Source organism: Lethenteron reissneri, chromosome 15 (assembly GCF_015708825.2).
Source record: "Lethenteron reissneri isolate LAM-NWPU_2019-01 chromosome 15, ASM1570882v1, whole genome shotgun sequence".
NCBI classification, from domain to species: domain Eukaryota; kingdom Metazoa; phylum Chordata; class Hyperoartia; order Petromyzontiformes; family Petromyzontidae; genus Lethenteron; species Lethenteron reissneri.
In genome coordinates, this window is record NC_083793.1 from 465,509 (window position 1) to 484,370 (window position 18,862).

Sequence of the window (18,862 nt, forward strand, 5' to 3'; positions counted from 1 at the left end):
GCAGCGCTAGCATAGGCGGCCAGCGTGGACAAAAGTGGGATGTGGGTGCCATGGTCATTCGAGGGCGGTGCAGCCAACCCACCGATCTCTCGCTCCCCTGCCACCACTCCAGGCCCACCAGCGTGGGGAGTAGCCATTGAAACACCCTTCGCGACCCGTGCGGCGTGGGGGGGGGGGAAGCCCTGATCCACCAATGGGTTGACAACACGGGATGGGCACATTGAGCAGCGCCGTGAGTGACCGAGAAGCCCTCTCAACCGCTGTCTTACGGCAGCAGTGCCACAGGAGCTGGCCTGGTCTGTCAACCGAGATGTGTGGAAACAAAACAATTGTATCCATGGCAGAAAACAGATCTGCCCAATTAAAGAGGTCACTCATGACATTTATAACGAGTACAATATTTCACGGCGTGGATACTTTAACAAATAATTGAATCAGTTTCATCGGTGCTGTATGGTCGTTTCAACATGATTTGGGTGGTATCCCAGGTCCACTACTCCACCTTCCAAAGCTCACAGGTTGTGTTGGCGTTGTGGTGACGCCTGACCACATCACACGGGACAGGATTTCCCAGGGCTGGAGGCTTACCGCGCTCGTGCCTGGGGAAGTAGGAGTGCAGAGCTGCACTTGGTCCTTCCACCTCACACATCCATCGTGGCCAAGTGGGTGAAGTGAAATTGGGGCGTTGTTAGAATATGCATCGTACAGTATATAATTACAGATGAGAAATGTCAACGATATTCGCGGTCATGTCAATGTATACGGTGATTTTGAGGTCATAAATAATGAAAACTTTAGTTTATTTTAGTGTAATTACTTTGGAGATCATCAACTCAATCTGGGATCGTTGTGACTAAATAACAACACTTGCAATACGGCATTGAAGTATAGTTTAATGGCCTTAAGAAAGTGTGGCTGTGTAATAGTAACAGATCCGATTTACGAGTACAAAATTCACACGTGTCGCTAACAAAAGTCAGGCATATATTCTCGCAGAAAACTTAACCCATTAAAAATACTTTCCAAAACCGAGCGAGGTTTATTTAACAGCATGGAGCAGCGCGTATTCACTCGGCACGGGAGTGTCACCGAGCGTGAACGAGCGCTGGCATGCACGCGTGCTTCCCGAGGTCGTGAGAATTACATCAATGCCACATTCCCATGGTGAGACGTCTGTGAAAAAGAGCTTCATAGCTCATCGGATTTCTCCAGGATAAATAAGGATTCTGATATATTGAATTTCTTGGCTTCCCTGCACCAGATTGTTTAATTTTGCCAGGCAGTCCCCGATGTATGGACCCTGATGACTGGGACCACGGCAACGACGATGGTGACGATGGTGACGATGGTGATGATGGAGTATAGCGTTGGTCCTCCTGGGCTTCATGACCAAGGGCCATTGTATGTATGTAGAACTTATTTCCCACCGTACGGAGGTGCGGGGGAAGGACAACAAGCGCGGTGGTGGCCCCACGGCCATTACTCAAGTATCTCAGACAGGGCCTTGCGTTTCTTCTCTTGAGATGCCTGGTGTTGCCTCCATTCCACCGGCCGCCGAACAAAATTCTCCAGGCACAGGTTCCTGACCACGAAGCGGCCGATGGGGTCACGGCGCAGATCGGTCCAACATGCGGCTGAACACCACAGAGACACACACACACCCCACAGAAATTCACAGGTTCCATATACATATACAGACATCCCACACAGACCCCATAGACTCACAGAGCCCAGAGAAACATTGATAGCATGGGACCCCAGAGATGCACAGATGCACCGTGTACAGGTGAGTGGCGTGTACAGGTGTCAACCCACCCAGCTCCTGCGCCACCTCCTCCCGCTGCTTGACTCCGCTCTTTGCCCACAGTCTGTCGAGCACCCGGCTGCCGTGTTTATTCGTGGCCAGGGTGCGGAGCTGGTCCTGTGGAGGCACCGACACGGAGCGCGCGTGTCCACAAACGCTCGCCGCCTCCATCCGCCCCTCGCTCACCTTGGCGGCGGCGGCGGCGGCTTCACGTCGATGCACTCTGCACTGCATTCCCCCGCACGCTTCCTTCTTCTCTGGGCTAATAACGAGCGCTGGAGGTTTGTCTATCGACAAGACCACGCCGAGCCGGCCGCTGGGACTTTATCGTTTTGTCGCCGCCTGAAATACGAGCATGTGACGCTGCACAGTGCTTGGTTAATTAAAAAAAGCAACTTAAACAAGTGGGGCTGTTTTTTTCATATTTTCAACGCATTGTGAATCCAATCTTTGTTTTTGTGAAAAGAAAACTGCAAATTCACTTCCTCAACCCGAGCTCCTGGCTACAAGGCAGCACGTGCCACCGTCACCTTGGAGTCTCTCCCTGCTGCACACCAGGCCCTGTATTGTCTACCACGGCGTAGATCGCACTGGGATTGCGACAAAGGTGGGGTTAGAGGACTCCACTGGTGAGCTGAGCAAGAGGACTCCAGGTACACACACTTGGCGAGTCTCCCGGGACTCTGCGTTGCTATGGGTTAGAGTTCAGATTTGGTGTGGATACATGGGGAGCCTCTGCACCTCACCAGTGTTGGTGATGTGCACATGGAGAGCAGATGGACCCCAGTGGGGTCATTAAAGACATTACGGCAGCGCACTCGAGTGATCAGCTTCCACTCGCAACGGTCACTTCTCATCAAGGAAGCTTCAGCTCCGTGCTGGATATCCCAGGATGCACAGGCCAGGTGGACGCCATCGGTTCATGAGGAATGCACTCTATCTGTAACAGTTGCAGATGTGGTGCGAGTTTTAATTGGAGATTCAACTAAGCTGAGACTGGAGGCACATGTTAGTGCGTCTGGGAGACTGTTCTACGTTGAAGCAGCTCTGTGTGTGAGCGAGAGAGAGTGCCCGTTCAGGCTGTCGCTCTAGGGGCAGTCAAACTGTTGTGATTTTGCGACCGAACAGCGTGGTTACCTTGAGCTGCTGCAGTAGCTTGCCCTTGTGCTTGCGCGACACGGTGCCACTGCCCATGAATGCGTCGATCACGTGGCTTCCCGCGGCGCAGCAGCAGAGCGCAGAGAGCTGGGCGGACGGCAGGCCAAGGAGGCTGCTCGACACGAGCGCCGGCTCCGAGAAGCCCAGCAGGACCTGCAGCAACACCGAGCCGTGGTAGTTCACCTGCGCACCGCAAATGATGGGGGGGGGGGGGGGGGGGGGGTACAGGACTGTCAGGCCAAGCGTTGTCTGAGAGCGCCCGTTAAGGATGCCATGCCCACATTCACGAAGGCAAGGTGCGGTGGGTGGCATCGTGCAACCTCACGATAGAGAGCCGAGTTCTCAGATCACGTCACAGCCCGGGTGTGAATGTGGGCTCCGCTAGACGCTGCACAGCCAATCAATCCCGTCGCCACGGCACGGGACGCGGCACGCCGTGGTGATGCGGGGATGAGGACGCACCTCAAAGGACTCTGGCTGCTCAGTGCCACTCTCTCCGTAGAGCATGTCCCACGTGACGAGGCAGGCGAAGGGCAGCGCACAGCTCTTCCTCCGCGACTTCTCCGCACAGTGGAAAGCCTGCAGATCATGGCGCACACACACACAGGTATAAAATCAGAATCTTTGTTTATTTATCCTGGAGAAATCCGATGAGCTATGAAGCTTTTTGTCTACAGATGTCCAGCAGAGGCTGGTCAGAAAGTTACAACAAACAATACAAACAACGATAGGAGTACAAAGTAGAGAAGAGGTAAGAAAGTCACAAAAAACAGAATATTAGTACAAATTGCATAAGTACATCAATTCCTGCCGATTATTCAATAATAAATGCAAGTTTAGGAAAAGCAGCAAAACATTTGGGGAAGGCACAGTGCCGATGTTTACACAGCGCACCACGAGGATGTGACACGAGCCCGTGCGTGCATGCGTGCGTGTGCATGTGTGCGTGCATGCGTGCGCATGTGTGCGTGTGTGCATGTGTGCATGTGTGCGTGCGTCTGGGGCTCGTGCGGGGCGCACCGCGAGCAGCTGCTGTAGACACTCCTTCTGCAGCACGCCGAGTCTCCCGGCGGCCTGCGCGATTCGCGTCACCACGCCCATGTGGCCCTCGGCCATGATCTCCTCCACGGCCGGCACCAGCTCGGAACACAGCCGGGGAAACTGCAGCGGAGACAGGGAGCGCGGGGGGGGGAGGTGGTGACGGCAGCGCAGGAGACCGGAGGAATCGGCGAGACCGACCGTGCTTCGTAGGTCACCCGGCGTCGCGGGCCGCGTGCGGGCAGCACGATCGCGTACCAGCTTCTCGCTGCAACACTGCAGCAGCCGTTGCACCACAAAGTTGCCCAGGGGGTGGAGCGCAAGCGGCAGCAGCTTCCCCTGCAGCGCCTCCTTGTGCAGCCGGCGCAGGAGTTTGGGGTTGCCCACCTCGACGATGCGCTCCAGCACACGACTTCCAACGCGATCCTTCATGAGTGTCAACACGGAGCTGAGACACACACGCACACCCACACAGGTGATCCTTCACGAGCACGGAGCCAATGCTCCTTGTAATAGATGGAGGCAGCTATTGGAAAGTGCAAAGAGCTAAACAGTGGCAGGCTGCTCGTGTCTTTGTATCACAGCTTCCAGAATCGAATCGGGGAATGGAAACCTGAACGAGCATCAGTTTGGAACTGCTTATAAATACAATCACTGCAATGATTCTATCGTCGTGCTAGATGACACAACCACAAAATGCGTGAACTTCATCACAAACACGCGAATCTGCTGCAGTCCACTCTCTAGGAAACCTGACTTCTCTTCCCGTACCAACGTGCGTCGCTTGGGATACGATTAAAAACCCCAACGCGATGCGCTCAACTTGCGGAAACAGATGCGGCGACTCTTTGCAAGATCCGACGTCGTGTCGAGCGGCGGCGGCGCCGTGGGTGGCACTCACCTGGGCGTGAGGCTGTCCAGGAGGGACGTGCAGAGCCTGCGCCCCAGCTTGGGATCGCTGGTGTGGAGCACCAACAGCGCCGTCTGCAGCACCAGCGCCGGCGCCTCCTCGTGGATGCACGCTAAGGTGGGAACGCCGCACATGCACAAGCATACACGCACGCAGGGCAAACGCTTTGTTATGAGGGTTCCCACCATTTCTACCGCAGACCAAACCAGAACAAATCTCTTTAAGTCAGCCTCGGGCTACAAGAGATGTGCAGTAAACTGTAATGAAGTTCAACACAATGCCACCGGATCTCCGAACATATCAATTCCTGCTGCCCGCACACCGATGCTAATTTCCGGACTGTCCGGGTGGAACGTGAGTCAAACCCTCGTTGAGAGGGATATAGGAGTTGTTTTTAATTCAGTGTTGTTTTGAAATACCGGCCCAATTAAGTGGTGGGTTGCCCTGTTATATCCACTTTGTTAACAAAAGGTCTCTGTGTGCACGTGTCGATTCGTTAGTGGAGAGCACGGTCTCACCGAGGAGGTTGGGGAGGAGGCCGTGGGTGATGAGCGAGCGCAGCGCCGGGCGGAAACTCGGAGGAACCGGGAAGAGCACGGGCGCTGCATCTGACTGAGACCCACGGCCCTCGCCTGCACAAACATCACACGGCACGCGAGTCACTCGGCAGCAGCACACACCCAGCACGTGCATATACACACGCACACAACAGCCCTATGTGGCGATGACGTCACCACAGCTCTTATGCCAGGTAAGGTGCACCTTGAGACGATCACATGCCGTGTGGAAGGCTCGCTGGCAGCTCGACCGAATGAGATGACTGGCAGATGCACCACCTGTGCTCCCCACTGTGCCAACTTTCTGGGTTTTAGCCCACTAGCACTCCGCTCACTGTTGCGAGCGTCACTGATTTGCCCTCAGCTGTTGCTGGAAAGCGACTGCCTCAAACTGCCCAGCAGCGTCCTTGTGTTGTTAACGAGCACCTATTAAGGCCGGCACGCCGGACAAGCGGGTGGGTGGCCAGTAATACGTCCGGGCGTCATCATCACAATGATGATGATTAAACACTGCAACAACTACTAATTCAAGGCCGAGTTGATCTTATGGAGGTCCAGGACCAGTTCAAACATTCATCACCGATGTTGGCTGTGAGCAGGGACACACACACACACCCTTGTGCGTGGTGGCGCCGCTGGCCGCCGTGTGCTTGGCCCCGGCGGCCGCGCTGCGCAGCGCGACGCCGCCCAGCACCTGCAGCAGTGAGCGCAGCACGTGGCTGCCTCGCACGTCGCGCGCACACCGCAGGAAGCGCCCGCCACGCGGCTTCTCCTCCTCCTCCTCCTCCAGCCCAGCGGCGACACCCGCCGGCCCTTCCTCCTCCTCCTCGTCGTCCTGACCCAGCGCCTCGGCGATGCCCACCACCTCCTCGTGCAAGCGAACCACGTCGCCGTCTCCCTGCTCGTCGCCGTCTCCCTCCTCGTCGCCGTCTTCCTGCTCGTCGCCGTCCCGCGCGGCGACGGCTCGCCGGCGCTTGCGCGGCGGCCGCTGCCGAGCATCGCCGCCCGACTCTGACGCGGGGGCCTGCGCGACGGCGCGAGCACCGCGTGAGCGCCGTCTGCAGGACGTGCGCCGCCGAGCGGTGCGTGCAGGCGGAGAGCAGCGCGGCGCGCAGGGCGGCCAACACGCGGCCCGCGGCGCCCGCGCCCGCGGCCTCCAGCAGCCGCTCCAGCAGGGGGCCCAGCACGGGGTCCATGGCCACGGGCAGCTCGTGGCCACGCACCTCCGTCAGGACGTTCTCCACGAAGAGGACTGCTCTCACACGTGCACACAACGCAGCGTGCAACTTAGATTTTAAAAAGTTTAGTTTCATTTGTATATACTTTTTCAAATTGTTTATCGTTCCTATACTTTGCACTCCGATCGTGTTTTGTATTGTTTGTTGTTGTAACGTTCTGGCCTGCCCCTACTGGACATTTGTGAAAAGAGCTTTATAGCTCATCGGATTCCTCCAGTATGAATAAATATTCTGATTTCATAGAATGTAGCGGTTGTCGACAGAGCGCAGCACAAATAACTCGGCGCACATGAGCACAGAAGGTTAGCCACAGAAAGCCTACGGTGCGCCACGGGAGAGCGATTCGAGTGGGCCATGCGGGTGGGCCATGCGGGTGGGCCATGCGGGTGGGGGTGCACGCTGGCCGTGGCACGCAGCCGCCCACCCACCCTGCTCGCCGGTGCCGGGGAAGCCCTCCGGCAGCAGCAGCGCCTCGCCGGCGCGCCGCAGGTAGGCGCCCAGCTCCGCGGGCACGGCGGGGCGGCCGGGACCCGGCGCGGGGCCCGCTCCTGCAGCAGCAGCAGCCATTCTCACGCCCTGCACACCCTACACACACAGAGAACACGGCAGGGGTCAGTGTGAGCCGAGTGTGTTGAGATGAATGTCCGTGTGGTATGAATGGGTCCAGTTTGATGAATGCGGTGAGGTGAGTGTATTGAGCGTCATGCCTGGTGTGATTGTAGGGGTGAGTGTGGTGAGTGTGGTGGTGAGTGTAGTGGTGTTACAGGCGACACGGGGGATCCTGTCTTGTGTGGTGGTTAAGTGTAAGGTGAGCGAGTGTGATGGTAAGTGTGGTGGTGAGTGTAAGGTGAGTGTGGTGGTGAGGAGTGTAAGGTGAGGAGAGTGGTGAGGAGAGTGGAGAGTGGTGGTGGTGAGTGTAAGGTGAGGAGAGTGAGGTGAGTGTAAGGTGAGGAGAGTGAGGTGAGTGTAAGGTGAGGAGAGTGGTGATGGTGAGTAAGGTGAGTGTGGTGGTGGTGAGGAGAGTGAGGTGAGTGTGGTGGTGAGTGTGGTGGTGAGGAGAGTGAGGTGAGTGTGGTGGTGAGGAGTGTAGAGTGAGGTGAGTGTAAGGTGAGTGAGGTGAGTGTGGTGGTGGTGGTGAGGAGAGTGTTCGTCTCTGTCCCGCACTCACGCTCGGCTCCTCGTGTCTGCACCGTGAGCCACGCCGTTCGGGTCAGGGGTCGCGCTGTGCCCCGGATGTAGTGATGACGTCACCTCGCAGGTTGTGTAAATTTACAGCGCGGTATAAAATCACTTTTTTCAGAATAATTTCATTTAATTAACAAGGAACAGCATAAAACAACTTTTCTCTACAAAAAAAAGATCGACCAAACAGAAACATTGAATTTACACCGTATTACCACGTGCAGTTTTAAATTAAACTTAGTGACAACAAGTTAACGACGTTGGTGTCGACAAGGCGGATTTATTAAACACATTAAAACAATTAGTCACGAAAGCTTCAAATCGAAAACAATAATTGTTTAAATTTCGATTTAAAGCTTTCGTGACTGCAGGGATTCATCTTCTTGTTTCTTTCGGTAAAGTCACGTAGAAGGGAAGTAATAAAATAATAAAAATAAAACATAATAAAACAATTCTCACGACGTTTCGGCTACAACGCAAGCAGCCGTCTTCAGGTGAAGAATGAGACACTACCAAACTAGGAGCTTATATATAAGCTGCATTGGGGGTTGAAGAGCGCCTTAACAAAAAGAATGTGCATGTGAAGAGGAATTTAGCATATTCATGGAAAATGCGTAGGCGTTGGGCGGGGGGGTGTCAAAGTCATATTATGCCCATGCATTATGCAGGATCAGCAGCAACCAAGGGGGGTGCAGGGATTAGCAGTAACAAAGGAAAGGAATGTTAATGATATGTAGCTGCAGTTACTCAACAACCACGTAGAAAACTAAAGTATAAACTACATAAAAAACTAAAGTATAAACTGCATCGCACCATCAGTATACTTACTATACTCTATAATAAGCTGAGTTACTAACAGCAAGTAATACATTACAATTCTACCTCGTAAAAATTATGTAATATGCTTCCATCTAAACCTTATTCTCTTACATCACACGAGCATATACCGTACTATATACTGCCATAGATAAACCCAACATTAAATTATATACTGTATTGCTGTAAACCAACCTATATCTTATACATTTAATATAACACTATGTATTATTCTACACACCCTAATGTGTATCGAAATGGTTTATTACGTCCTTCCAATGATTGCTGAGCCAGAATCCATCTTCTCGGTTAAAATTGTCTCTGTGTTTGTATATGTGGATCGCCTCATGAACGAATCTCTCATGATAGCCAGATGGCTTGCAGAGAACCTCTGTCTTGGAGAAGTCAATATCATGTGAGCCCACTGAGTTGTAACAGTGATCTGCCACGGCTGAGGTGTTGGTCCTACCGTGTTTCAGGTCAGCTTTATGTTCACGGATGCGGTCCGAGACATGTCGTTTGGTTTCCCCAATGTAACTGCTACCACAGAGGCAACTTAGTTTGTAGACGCCAGGGTACTGTATGTCTGGAACCACATCTTTTACAGACGGTACCAGATCACGGATTTTATGTACTGTGTTGAATCGGACCTGGATCTTGTGTTTAATCAGGATTTTGGAGATCTTTTTTGTGACCCCAGCAATGTAGGGTAAGGTGATGGTCTTGAAAGGCTCCTCAACAGGATCCTTCTTGATGGTTGGAGTGATGGCTTTGCGGATTGTATAGTCGGAGTAACCATTTGCCTTAAGAGCTTGGCGTACGTGTTTGAGTTCACTGGAAATGTGTTCATGGTCGGAGATGCATTGGGCTCTATGATATAGAGTCTTGATGAGGGAATTCTTCTGGGATGGATGGTGGTGGGAATCCGGTTTTAGATAAGCATCCGTGTGGGTGGCTTTCCTGTAGACAGAGTGGCTCATTGAACCATCAGGTCTCCTTTTGATTAGGACATCCAAAAAGGGTAGCTTGCCATCATTTTCGACTTCCATGGTGAATCTGATGGCTGGGTGTATGGAATTGATGTGGTCGAGAAATTGGTCTAGAGCAGGCCGGCCATGTGGCCAGATGACAAAAGTGTCGTCTACGTACCTCTTCGAGTAGATGTAGCTCTCAAGGGCTTGAGTCACATCGCTGCAGACGTAGCAAGATCTGAAATCTCTGTAACCCTCAAAAAAGCTAAGATGCCAGCTAGCAACATCAGCAAAGAGGAGCGTTTTGAATTAGCTCAATTAAAAAAGAGGGATGACATTGTCATCCTCTCAGCCGACAAAGGCAATGCCACTGTCATCATGGACAAAATAGAATACAACAACAAAATTCAAGAACTATTAAACGACGGCAGCTATACAAAAATAAAAAGAGACCCCACCAACAGCCTCGTCTCCAAAACCAACAACATCATTTCTGCTTCAACCGCATTAATTGATCAGACCAAACAGTTCTCGTTGAAACCTTCTGCAGCCAGACCACCAAGATTGTACGGCTTGCCAAAGATACATAAAGAAGATACACCTCTTCGTCCCATTGTCTCTACTATCAACTCCCCCACTTACAAACTGGCTCGTTTTTTGTCCGAAATCCTACGGCCTTTCACTGGAAAAACCACCTCTGCAGTACTAAACTCTACTGACCTGGTATCGACAATCAAGGGGATTGCCCTGTCCCCAGACGACCTGCTTGTCAGTTTTGATGTGGTTTCCTTGTTCACCAAGGTACCTGTGCCTGACACCATCGCAATCATTGAAGACTTGGTTCATCAAGGACTGAATGCTGGGGTACCCCCCCTGGTGAGACACTGCTTAACCAATACATACTTCACCTGGAATGGAACCTTCTACAAGCAAATTGAGGGCACCCCAATGGGCTCCCCCCTATCTCCGGTTGTAGCCAACATCTTCATGGAGAAATTTGAGACGGACGCTATCCAGACTGCCACTCTACGCCCGACCTTATGGAAGAGGTACGTAGACGACACTTTTGTCATCTGGCCACATGGCCGGCCTGCTCTAGACCAATTTCTCGACCACATCAATTCCATACACCCAGCCATCAGATTCACCATGGAAGTCGAAAATGATGGCAAGCTACCCTTTTTGGATGTCCTAATCAAAAGGAGACCTGATGGTTCAATGAGCCACTCTGTCTACAGGAAAGCCACCCACACGGATGCTTATCTAAAACCGGATTCCCACCACCATCCATCCCAGAAGAATTCCCTCATCAAGACTCTATATCATAGAGCCCAATGCATCTCCGACCATGAACACATTTCCAGTGAACTCAAACACGTACGCCAAGCTCTTAAGGCAAATGGTTACTCCGACTATACAATCCGCAAAGCCATCACTCCAACCATCAAGAAGGATCCTGTTGAGGAGCCTTTCAAGACCATCACCTTACCCTACATTGCTGGGGTCACAAAAAAGATCTCCAAAATCCTGATTAAACACAAGATCCAGGTCCGATTCAACACAGTACATAAAATCCGTGATCTGGTACCGTCTGTAAAAGATGTGGTTCCAGACATACAGTACCCTGGCGTCTACAAACTAAGTTGCCTCTGTGGTAGCAGTTACATTGGGGAAACCAAACGACATGTCTCGGACCGCATCCGTGAACATAAAGCTGACCTGAAACACGGTAGGACCAACACCTCAGCCGTGGCAGATCACTGTTACAACTCAGTGGGCTCACATGATATTGACTTCTCCAAGACAGAGGTTCTCTGCAAGCCATCTGGCTATCATGAGAGATTCGTTCATGAGGCGATCCACATATACAAACACAGAGACAATTTTAACCGAGAAGATGGATTCTGGCTCAGCAATCATTGGAAGGACGTAATAAACCATTTCGATACACATTAGGGTGTGTAGAATAATACATAGTGTTATATTAAATGTATAAGATATAGGTTGGTTTACAGCAATACAGTATATAATTTAATGTTGGGTTTATCTATGGCAGTATATAGTACGGTATATGCTCGTGTGATGTAAGAGAATAAGGTTTAGATGGAAGCATATTACAGAATTTTTACGAGGTAGAATTGTAATGTATTACTTGCTGTTAGTAACTCAGCTTATTATAGAGTATAGTAAGTATACTGATGGTGCGATGCAGTTTATACTTTAGTTTTTTATGTAGTTTATACTTTAGTTTTCTACGTGGTTGTTGAGTAACTGCAGCTACATATCATTAACATTCCTTTCCTTTGTTACTGCTAATCCCTGCACCCCCCTTGGTTGCTGCTGATCCTGCATAATGCATGGGCATAATATGACTTTGACACCCCCCCGCCCAACGCCTACGCATTTTCCATGAATATGCTAAATTCCTCTTCACATGCACATTCTTTTTGTTAAGGCGCTCTTCAACCCCCAATGCAGCTTATATATAAGCTCCTAGTTTGGTAGTGTCTCATTCTTCACCTGAAGACGGCTGCTTGCGTTGTAGCCGAAACGTCGTGAGAATTGTTTTATTATGTTTTATTTTTATTATTTTATTACTTCCCTTCTACGTGACTTTACCGAAAGAAACAAGAAGAAGAACAATAATTGTTTGTTAACTCACGGCAAACGACACGCTTCGGATGACGTCACATTTGGTGATGTCATTTGTGTGTGGGGGTGGTGCGAGTCCGTTACCGGTGACATGACGTCATCGAGACGCTTGACGTCACGCTTGCGAAGATGGCGGCGTCTGTGCGGCAGGAGCTCGCGTCTCTGGTGTCGTCGAGCGGCTCGCACAAGGACCTGGCGGGGAGGTACCGCCAGGTGAGGGGGGCTCCGGCTCGCAGCAGCAGCAGCTCCTCGTCGACATCCACAGCGTGCCTGGCACTCAACAGCACGGCACTCCATCACCAACAACAACACTGCACCCCACCGGCATCAACATCCTAAGCACTATACACCATCAACATCATCACCACTATACACCATCAACATCCTAACACGCAACACACTTTCGCACCACCGACTAGCACGGTTGGCTACGTACGGTGCGAAAGAAGTCTAACGTACAGTGCATACAAACACGCGCCCGCACTGACACGCGCGCACACAGTGGCACGCGCCACACGCCGCTGGCTCCCTCTGGCCCCGGCTGACGGCTGAGTTTTGTCGTCTCGGCCCGCGCGCCTCGCAGGTGCTCGAGCGAGCCGTGGCCGCCCCGGGCCCCGAGGACCAGGCCGAGGGCCTGAAGGCGTTTGTGGAGGCGATGGTGAATGAGAACGTGAGCCTGGTGATATCGCGCCAGCTGCTGTCCGACTTCACGGGCCACCTGGCGCGCCTGCCGGACCCCGTCTCCAAGGAGGTGTCCCACCACGCCCTGGACAAGATCCAGCCGCGCGTCATCAGCTTCGAGGAGCAGGTGCCGCTTGCCTCCCGCGGCCGCGTGGGACGTTGAGATGCTTGCGAGTAGCGCGGTGGGAGATGAGCATCACCTTGCACTTGAGCGGGGGGGGGGGGCAGTTTGTGATTATGGTTCCTTCCTGAACGGATGTAAGACGTTGAAGTCGACAGTCAGCATGTGACTGGCCATGGTGACATGGTCAGTCACGAAGAAGTCACTATGGCACAGTGATGTTGAGGCCGACTGTTCGCCATTGCTTTCTTCTACCAAAACACAGCTCCTGTGCAGTCAACACGCGCTCATAGTGACCCACCATCTGGCTTTGTATTCGTCACCCCCCTCTTCATGAATGCATATACAATGCACTCTTGCCGCATTAAATTTAAGACTTCCTAATTGCTTGCCCTATCCCGTCATAAAATTCCTCCATAAGCCCTGAATGGCTTTATACTTATTTTCTCAATACATTGTTGGCCCATACATTAACACCAAGACTTTACACTTTTAACAAAAAATTCCCACCATTTTTCAAAGTGGTTTGTGTATTCCATGAAGTGCACGCCCGAGTAATGGAATACGTCTCTCAACCTCCTCGCATCCCCCTGCATCATGCACAGTTCTACCTCATTCTAGTTCTTCACTCCCGTCACGCTCTCGTGTGTTGTGCGATGAAAACTGAAGGAAGGCTGCGATGGAATGGTGGCGTGCAGGTCGCCAGCATCCGGCAACACGTGGCCAGCATCTACGAGCGCGAGCAGGACTGGCGCAATGCGGCGCAGGTGCTGGTGGGAATCCCGCTGGAGACGGGGCAGAAACACTACAGCACCGACTACAAGCTGGAGACGTACCTGAAGATTGCACGCCTCTACCTGGAGGACGATGACCCCGTGCAGGCCGAGGCCTTCATCAATCGTGCGTCGCTGCTGCAGAACGAGTCGGCCAGCCCCCTGCTGCAGATCCACTACAAGGTGCATGCCGCGGTGGCTCTCGCCCTGCTCGCTCGCGTGGCTGCCACGGTGGGGCGCACAGCGCGCTCCGAGTGTGGCCGCCATCTAGTTTGTATTGCCTTTTTAAGTTTTATTGTCTGTTTCATTCAATTATCCTTGAGGTAACGTTTGCATGTATCGCGCATCATCTCACCACATCCTTCATATTCTCCTCTGCCTCTATAGTTTATATAAGACATGCTCATTATATATGCCTCTTTATGTCATCGCTCTTCGTAACACTCTGACCAGTATAATCGGAGAATGTTTGTGCACATATGTCTGTCTTTGTGTGCCCGCGAGTACAGGTCTGCTATGCCCGTGTGCTGGACTACAGGCGCAAGTTTATTGAGGCTGCGCAGCGCTACAACGAGCTCTCCTACAAGCCCCTCGTGGCGGAGGAGGAGCGTCTGCAGGTACCTGGAATAGCGGTGACCCACAATTGTGATTTCACATGTTTGCAATATCAGGTCACAGCAGGGAGGCAGACAATTAGTTAATCTATTGGGAAAACTGATGTTTACATTCAGCATTCCACTATAATTTTTTAGTCTGTATATTTTTCTCTGCCATCGAAATATAGACTATGGATTTTCTGAAACTGGCCACCAACAGAGATGAGCACCCTGAGTATGGAGATACATTTTGCCCAAGACTTTAAAACTTTTTCACATATATCTTACTGCTGGACATCTCTTAATGACTTATTTAACCTGACCTGTTTAATTAAACCTAAAAGTATCATCTGGTGTGGTCAGCATCGGCGTTGGAGAGAGAAAAGCAGTCGGTCTTGCGTGGGGCTGGCCCCACCACCACCTTGTTTGCCGTGTTTGAACGTGATTGGTGTTACAGCGTTTGCCCTGACAGGCAGCTCGGTGACTGAGAGGGTGCTTTGTCTTTTGTCAGGCCCTCAAGCATGCACTGCACTGCACCATCTTGGCTTCCGCTGGACAGCAGCGGTCACGCATGCTCGCCACGCTGTTTAAAGGTGTGGTCGCACACGTGTCTCTCGCACAACAACCGTTGTTCGTCATTAGGTGGCAGTAACGTCACAACGGCACGTGTGCCAGGGTAGGTGTACTTTGTGGCCACATGAAGTGTCGGAGACTCATTGGCAAGAAGTCACAGGACACACCCATCTGTTATGGGTTGACCAAGATAACTGGCAGATGCACAACCTGTGATGTCCATCTGGCCACCTCACGTTTTAACCACCCGGCGCTCTGCTTGTTGTTGTGGGGTTAATGTGAGGAGAGCTACAGCAGTGAGTACTGATCACTCTATAAACCCTGCGATTGCAGCATGGGGCTGGTACTTCTGAGATAAGTCGCCAAGCTGTCAGGGCGTAATCACGTACGTAAATAGTCGTATAGGTGTGCGGGCACAAATGTAGGTATTACGTTGAAATCGCCTCCTCGTTGTTGAATATTGCCGTGTGTGACCATGCATTCTGTCCTTGGCTGTGTCTTCACCAGACGAGCGGTGCCAGCAGCTGGCAGCCCACGGCATACTGGAGAAGATGTACCTCGACCGGATCATCCGCAGCGGGCAGTTGCACGAGTTCTCAGCCGAACTCGCCCCGCACCAGAAGGCCACCACAGCAGACGGTGAGAGGGGCACAAGAGCTGTGGTGCAGCAGTTGGCACACTGTGCCACAAACCCAGCAACCCCTTGCCACAGATAACATAGCGGGCAAGTGTTATCTGAGCATGCCCTCTGCTTCCCCTTGGCTCGAATTATATCACTGGTGCACATTGTTTACATTAGCATGAGAGGGACAATGGCAGGGTGCTGGCCCCACCACCATATCGTTTGCCTTGCCGGCCTTAATAGGTGCTCACCAACAGCACTTGCCCCTGCAGTCTTCACGGATAAGCAAAGTATGTTGATAGAGTGTGGTTGCACAGTGGTTTGATTCACAAACAAAATACAGACGTAATTCTCTGTGCAATCACGGATGAGCGGGACCCTCACTGCATCTTCACTCTGGCGTGTACAGGCTCCAGCATCCTGGACCGTGCGGTTATAGAGCACAACCTGCTGTCGGCCAGCAAGCTGTACAACAATATCACGTTCTCGGAGCTGGGCGCCCTGCTGGAGATCCCACCCGAGAAGGCGGAGAAGATCGCGTCACAGATGATCACCGAGGGCCGCATGGCCGGCGTCGTGGACCAGATCGACGGCATCGTGCACTTCGAGTCGCGGGAGCCCCTGCCCACGTGGGACAAGCAAATCCAATCCCTGTGCTTCCAGGCAAGGCGGGCGGCCTACGCGTCCCTGTGACTATGCATGATCGTGATTATCCATTCCATGCACGTGTCGTGGCTGAAATATATTTGAATTCATATATCGATGCCTCAAGCCTCGGAAGCCACCTCCACTATCGCGATGCACGGCAGGCGCGTGTTTTAAGCGCTCGTGTGTGTAGAGCGGCAGTGTAGTCGTTCGTGTCTTGTGCTACGAACCCGGAGACCCAAGTTCCATTCCCTCTCACGGCCAACACAATTGACGATTATCTGAACTGGTCCTGGGCCTTCTCTCGGTCGACTGAACCTTAAATGAGTACCTTGTGCGACATGTAACATTGCCGCTAGAGAGACAAAGGTGGCCAGGCGTGGTGCTGGCGACCCACCCCCTCCCGTGCCATACCAGCACTTGCCCCAAATGTCTGTTGAGGTTATAGGGGGAAACTTTATCTTATTGTCTAAGCACGTTTGTGTGCGCAGGTGAACACGCTGCTGGAGAAGATCACGCAGCACGCCCCCGAGTGGACGGCGCGTGCCATGGAGACGGAGATGGCGCAGTGATGCGGGCCGGCGGCGCTCCCTGCGCTGGGAGGGTGGACACGAGGCTCGCTTGGTGGGGCCCCTGAGAGCGCCACCTTCACCACCCGCACTCTGTCATCTGACAGCACTGAAAGACTCGTCGCTTTCACTCTCCACACCACGTCTAGGTTTCTGTAGCTGTTTAGTTGAACCTGGCTGGTGATGTTTCAGCAGAAGTGCCCAACTCAAAAGTAAGAATGTTTGGGAGGTCAAAGTTTAGGAGTCAACTCAGCCCATCATCTCTCCGTGGATGATAAAATGAGTACCACAGTTCTATGGATAGATTGACCCTGCCATAGAAATGTGGAATTCTACCACTGCCTCATGATGGAAATTAGTGCCACATAAAGCTTGGTTAACCTTCAACGTTTGAGCCAGAGTTATTATTTAATGGAGCCAAAAACGATGATGTCCTGGAATAAATAACTCTCAAGTGGGCTCCCCTGACCCTTGACCTGGGATGCGCTGTTTATATGCAGTATTTATTTTGAGGCACAAGTGAATCTGGTTGGTCTGGTGGTATTCACATGGTCTTTACTTACACAGGTCTTGTTGTATTGCCAATTTGTGTTTTCAGCAGATGGCACACTTATTACTAAGCACCCACCGATCTGTCTCACAAAGGTTGCATCTTCTGTAAAATTATGCATTTGCAAGTTGCTTTTATTAAAATGAGTTACCCAGTCTATTGCATGTCTTATCACTGGTCCTGTGTTTGAGCCTTTGGAAGCCAATCCTGTTACCTCATCGCATGCCTCTGTCGTTCAGAATAACATTTCCTGCCATTGTAATGTAACACATGGCATCCCGTTTCACATCACGTACCAATTATCAGGTGGAAATATGGGGCAATATCTTGAGTTTATTGTAGCGTGATTGGGGTGTCATTACAATGCAGCCAAAGTGTTTGTGACCTTCCTTTGCCACTTGTTGCAGAGTTAATGGTTCAAACCCAGCGGCTGCCCTGATTAATACTGCGGGATTGACTAAAAATACACGCCCTCTGCTTCACAGTGCACATTAAATATGTGATGTCATTTGAAGAGTAGGTCACCCATAATGACATGCTTACTCTTGCTTGCAAATCACTCTTGGAAGCTACATGGCAATAACCCATTACTGTGAAACTTGGAAGGATCCTCCTAAAAATTGTTTGAGACTTGGTGAGGCTTTTCTGGGTAAACAAACAATAACAACAGCAATGCCTGGATGTTTGTATCCTGCAATTTCCATACTGAGATGGAACATGGTGTCATAGTGTCGTGAGTCCAACTGAGTCACAGACGTCTTGGGAGCAACACGTTCATTAACTATTTGCACAACATACTCCAGGGCTATTAACACAACACACCCTCGGGTGGTGACCACCCAACGAACCACGCCACAGTGGAACTAGACACGGTTCCACTATCCCGGTCCGGACCACGAGCTGGGTCCCGGACCGCGTGGCTGGAGGCTTCTTCAAGCTAGACGTGGATCTCCTGCCTCTCCAACAGTAAGAACCCCGAGCCCCTCACAGGGCCCCCCTTATATGGGGCCGGGCTGGGGCTGGCTCCGCCTCTCGCCCCGCCCACCTCGATCGCTCGCCCCTTGCCCGAAGGCTCTCGAGAGTTCTTCTTGGACCATGTGACCACCCATTGGCCCCCTCCACCGATGGCCTCCCTCCAATATCCGGTCACATGTCCCCAGGTCAGCCACAGTATCATGCCCCCAACGTAGCCCCAGCTGGCTGACACTCTCGCTCTCTCTCAACGGGAGCCCGCACCTGCACGCTGTGCGTGGTGCCACCGCGCTCACCCAGCGCTCCCCCAAGCCCCCACTCGGGCTGGTGCTACACCTCGTGTCTGGGGTGGACACACAACAGTCGACATCCCGCCGTGGCCTCGCAGGCCCAGCACCACACAGTGACGTTTCCCAGTCACTCCAATAGCAAGC

General features: G+C 52.1%; 2 protein-coding genes across 2 annotated transcripts; one reads left to right on the forward strand and one right to left on the reverse strand.

The window, feature by feature from the left end:
- Nucleotides 1–878: 878 nt before the first annotated feature.
- On the reverse strand, nucleotides 879–12,504 carry NOP9 (NOP9 nucleolar protein). Its single transcript, XM_061551724.1, is given in 13 exon segments — nucleotides 879–1,634; nucleotides 1,816–1,921; nucleotides 2,942–3,145; nucleotides 3,425–3,541; nucleotides 3,983–4,123; nucleotides 4,259–4,448; nucleotides 4,902–5,022; nucleotides 5,429–5,542; nucleotides 6,083–6,500; nucleotides 6,502–6,719; nucleotides 7,134–7,290; nucleotides 7,874–7,927; nucleotides 12,411–12,504. Coding segments are annotated over 11 exon segments (1,923 nt in total). The 5' UTR covers nucleotides 7,273–7,290; nucleotides 7,874–7,927; nucleotides 12,411–12,504; the 3' UTR covers nucleotides 879–1,479.
- Nucleotides 12,403–17,615, forward strand: COPS4 (COP9 signalosome subunit 4). Its single transcript, XM_061551726.1, has 8 exons — nucleotides 12,403–12,539; nucleotides 12,910–13,134; nucleotides 13,827–14,084; nucleotides 14,411–14,518; nucleotides 15,009–15,090; nucleotides 15,578–15,709; nucleotides 16,102–16,355; nucleotides 16,829–17,615. The coding sequence occupies exons 1-8, from the start codon at nucleotides 12,456–12,458 to the stop codon at nucleotides 16,907–16,909; spliced, it is 1,224 nt and encodes a 407-aa protein (XP_061407710.1). The 5' UTR covers nucleotides 12,403–12,455; the 3' UTR covers nucleotides 16,910–17,615.
- Nucleotides 17,616–18,862: the final 1,247 nt, after the last annotated feature.

Excerpts from the sequence above, each read along its gene's own strand:
- COPS4 (XM_061551726.1), top strand. The coding sequence starts at position 12,456 with ATGGCGGCGTCTGTGCGGCAGGAGCTCGCGTCTCTGGTGTCGTCGAGC. Across the intron at positions 12,540-12,909 it reads TGGCGGGGAGGTACCGCCAG|GTGCTCGAGCGAGCCGTGGC; the intron begins GTGAGGGGGGCT and ends CGCGCCTCGCAG. Across the intron at positions 15,710-16,101 it reads GAAGGCCACCACAGCAGACG|GCTCCAGCATCCTGGACCGT; the intron begins GTGAGAGGGGCA and ends TGGCGTGTACAG.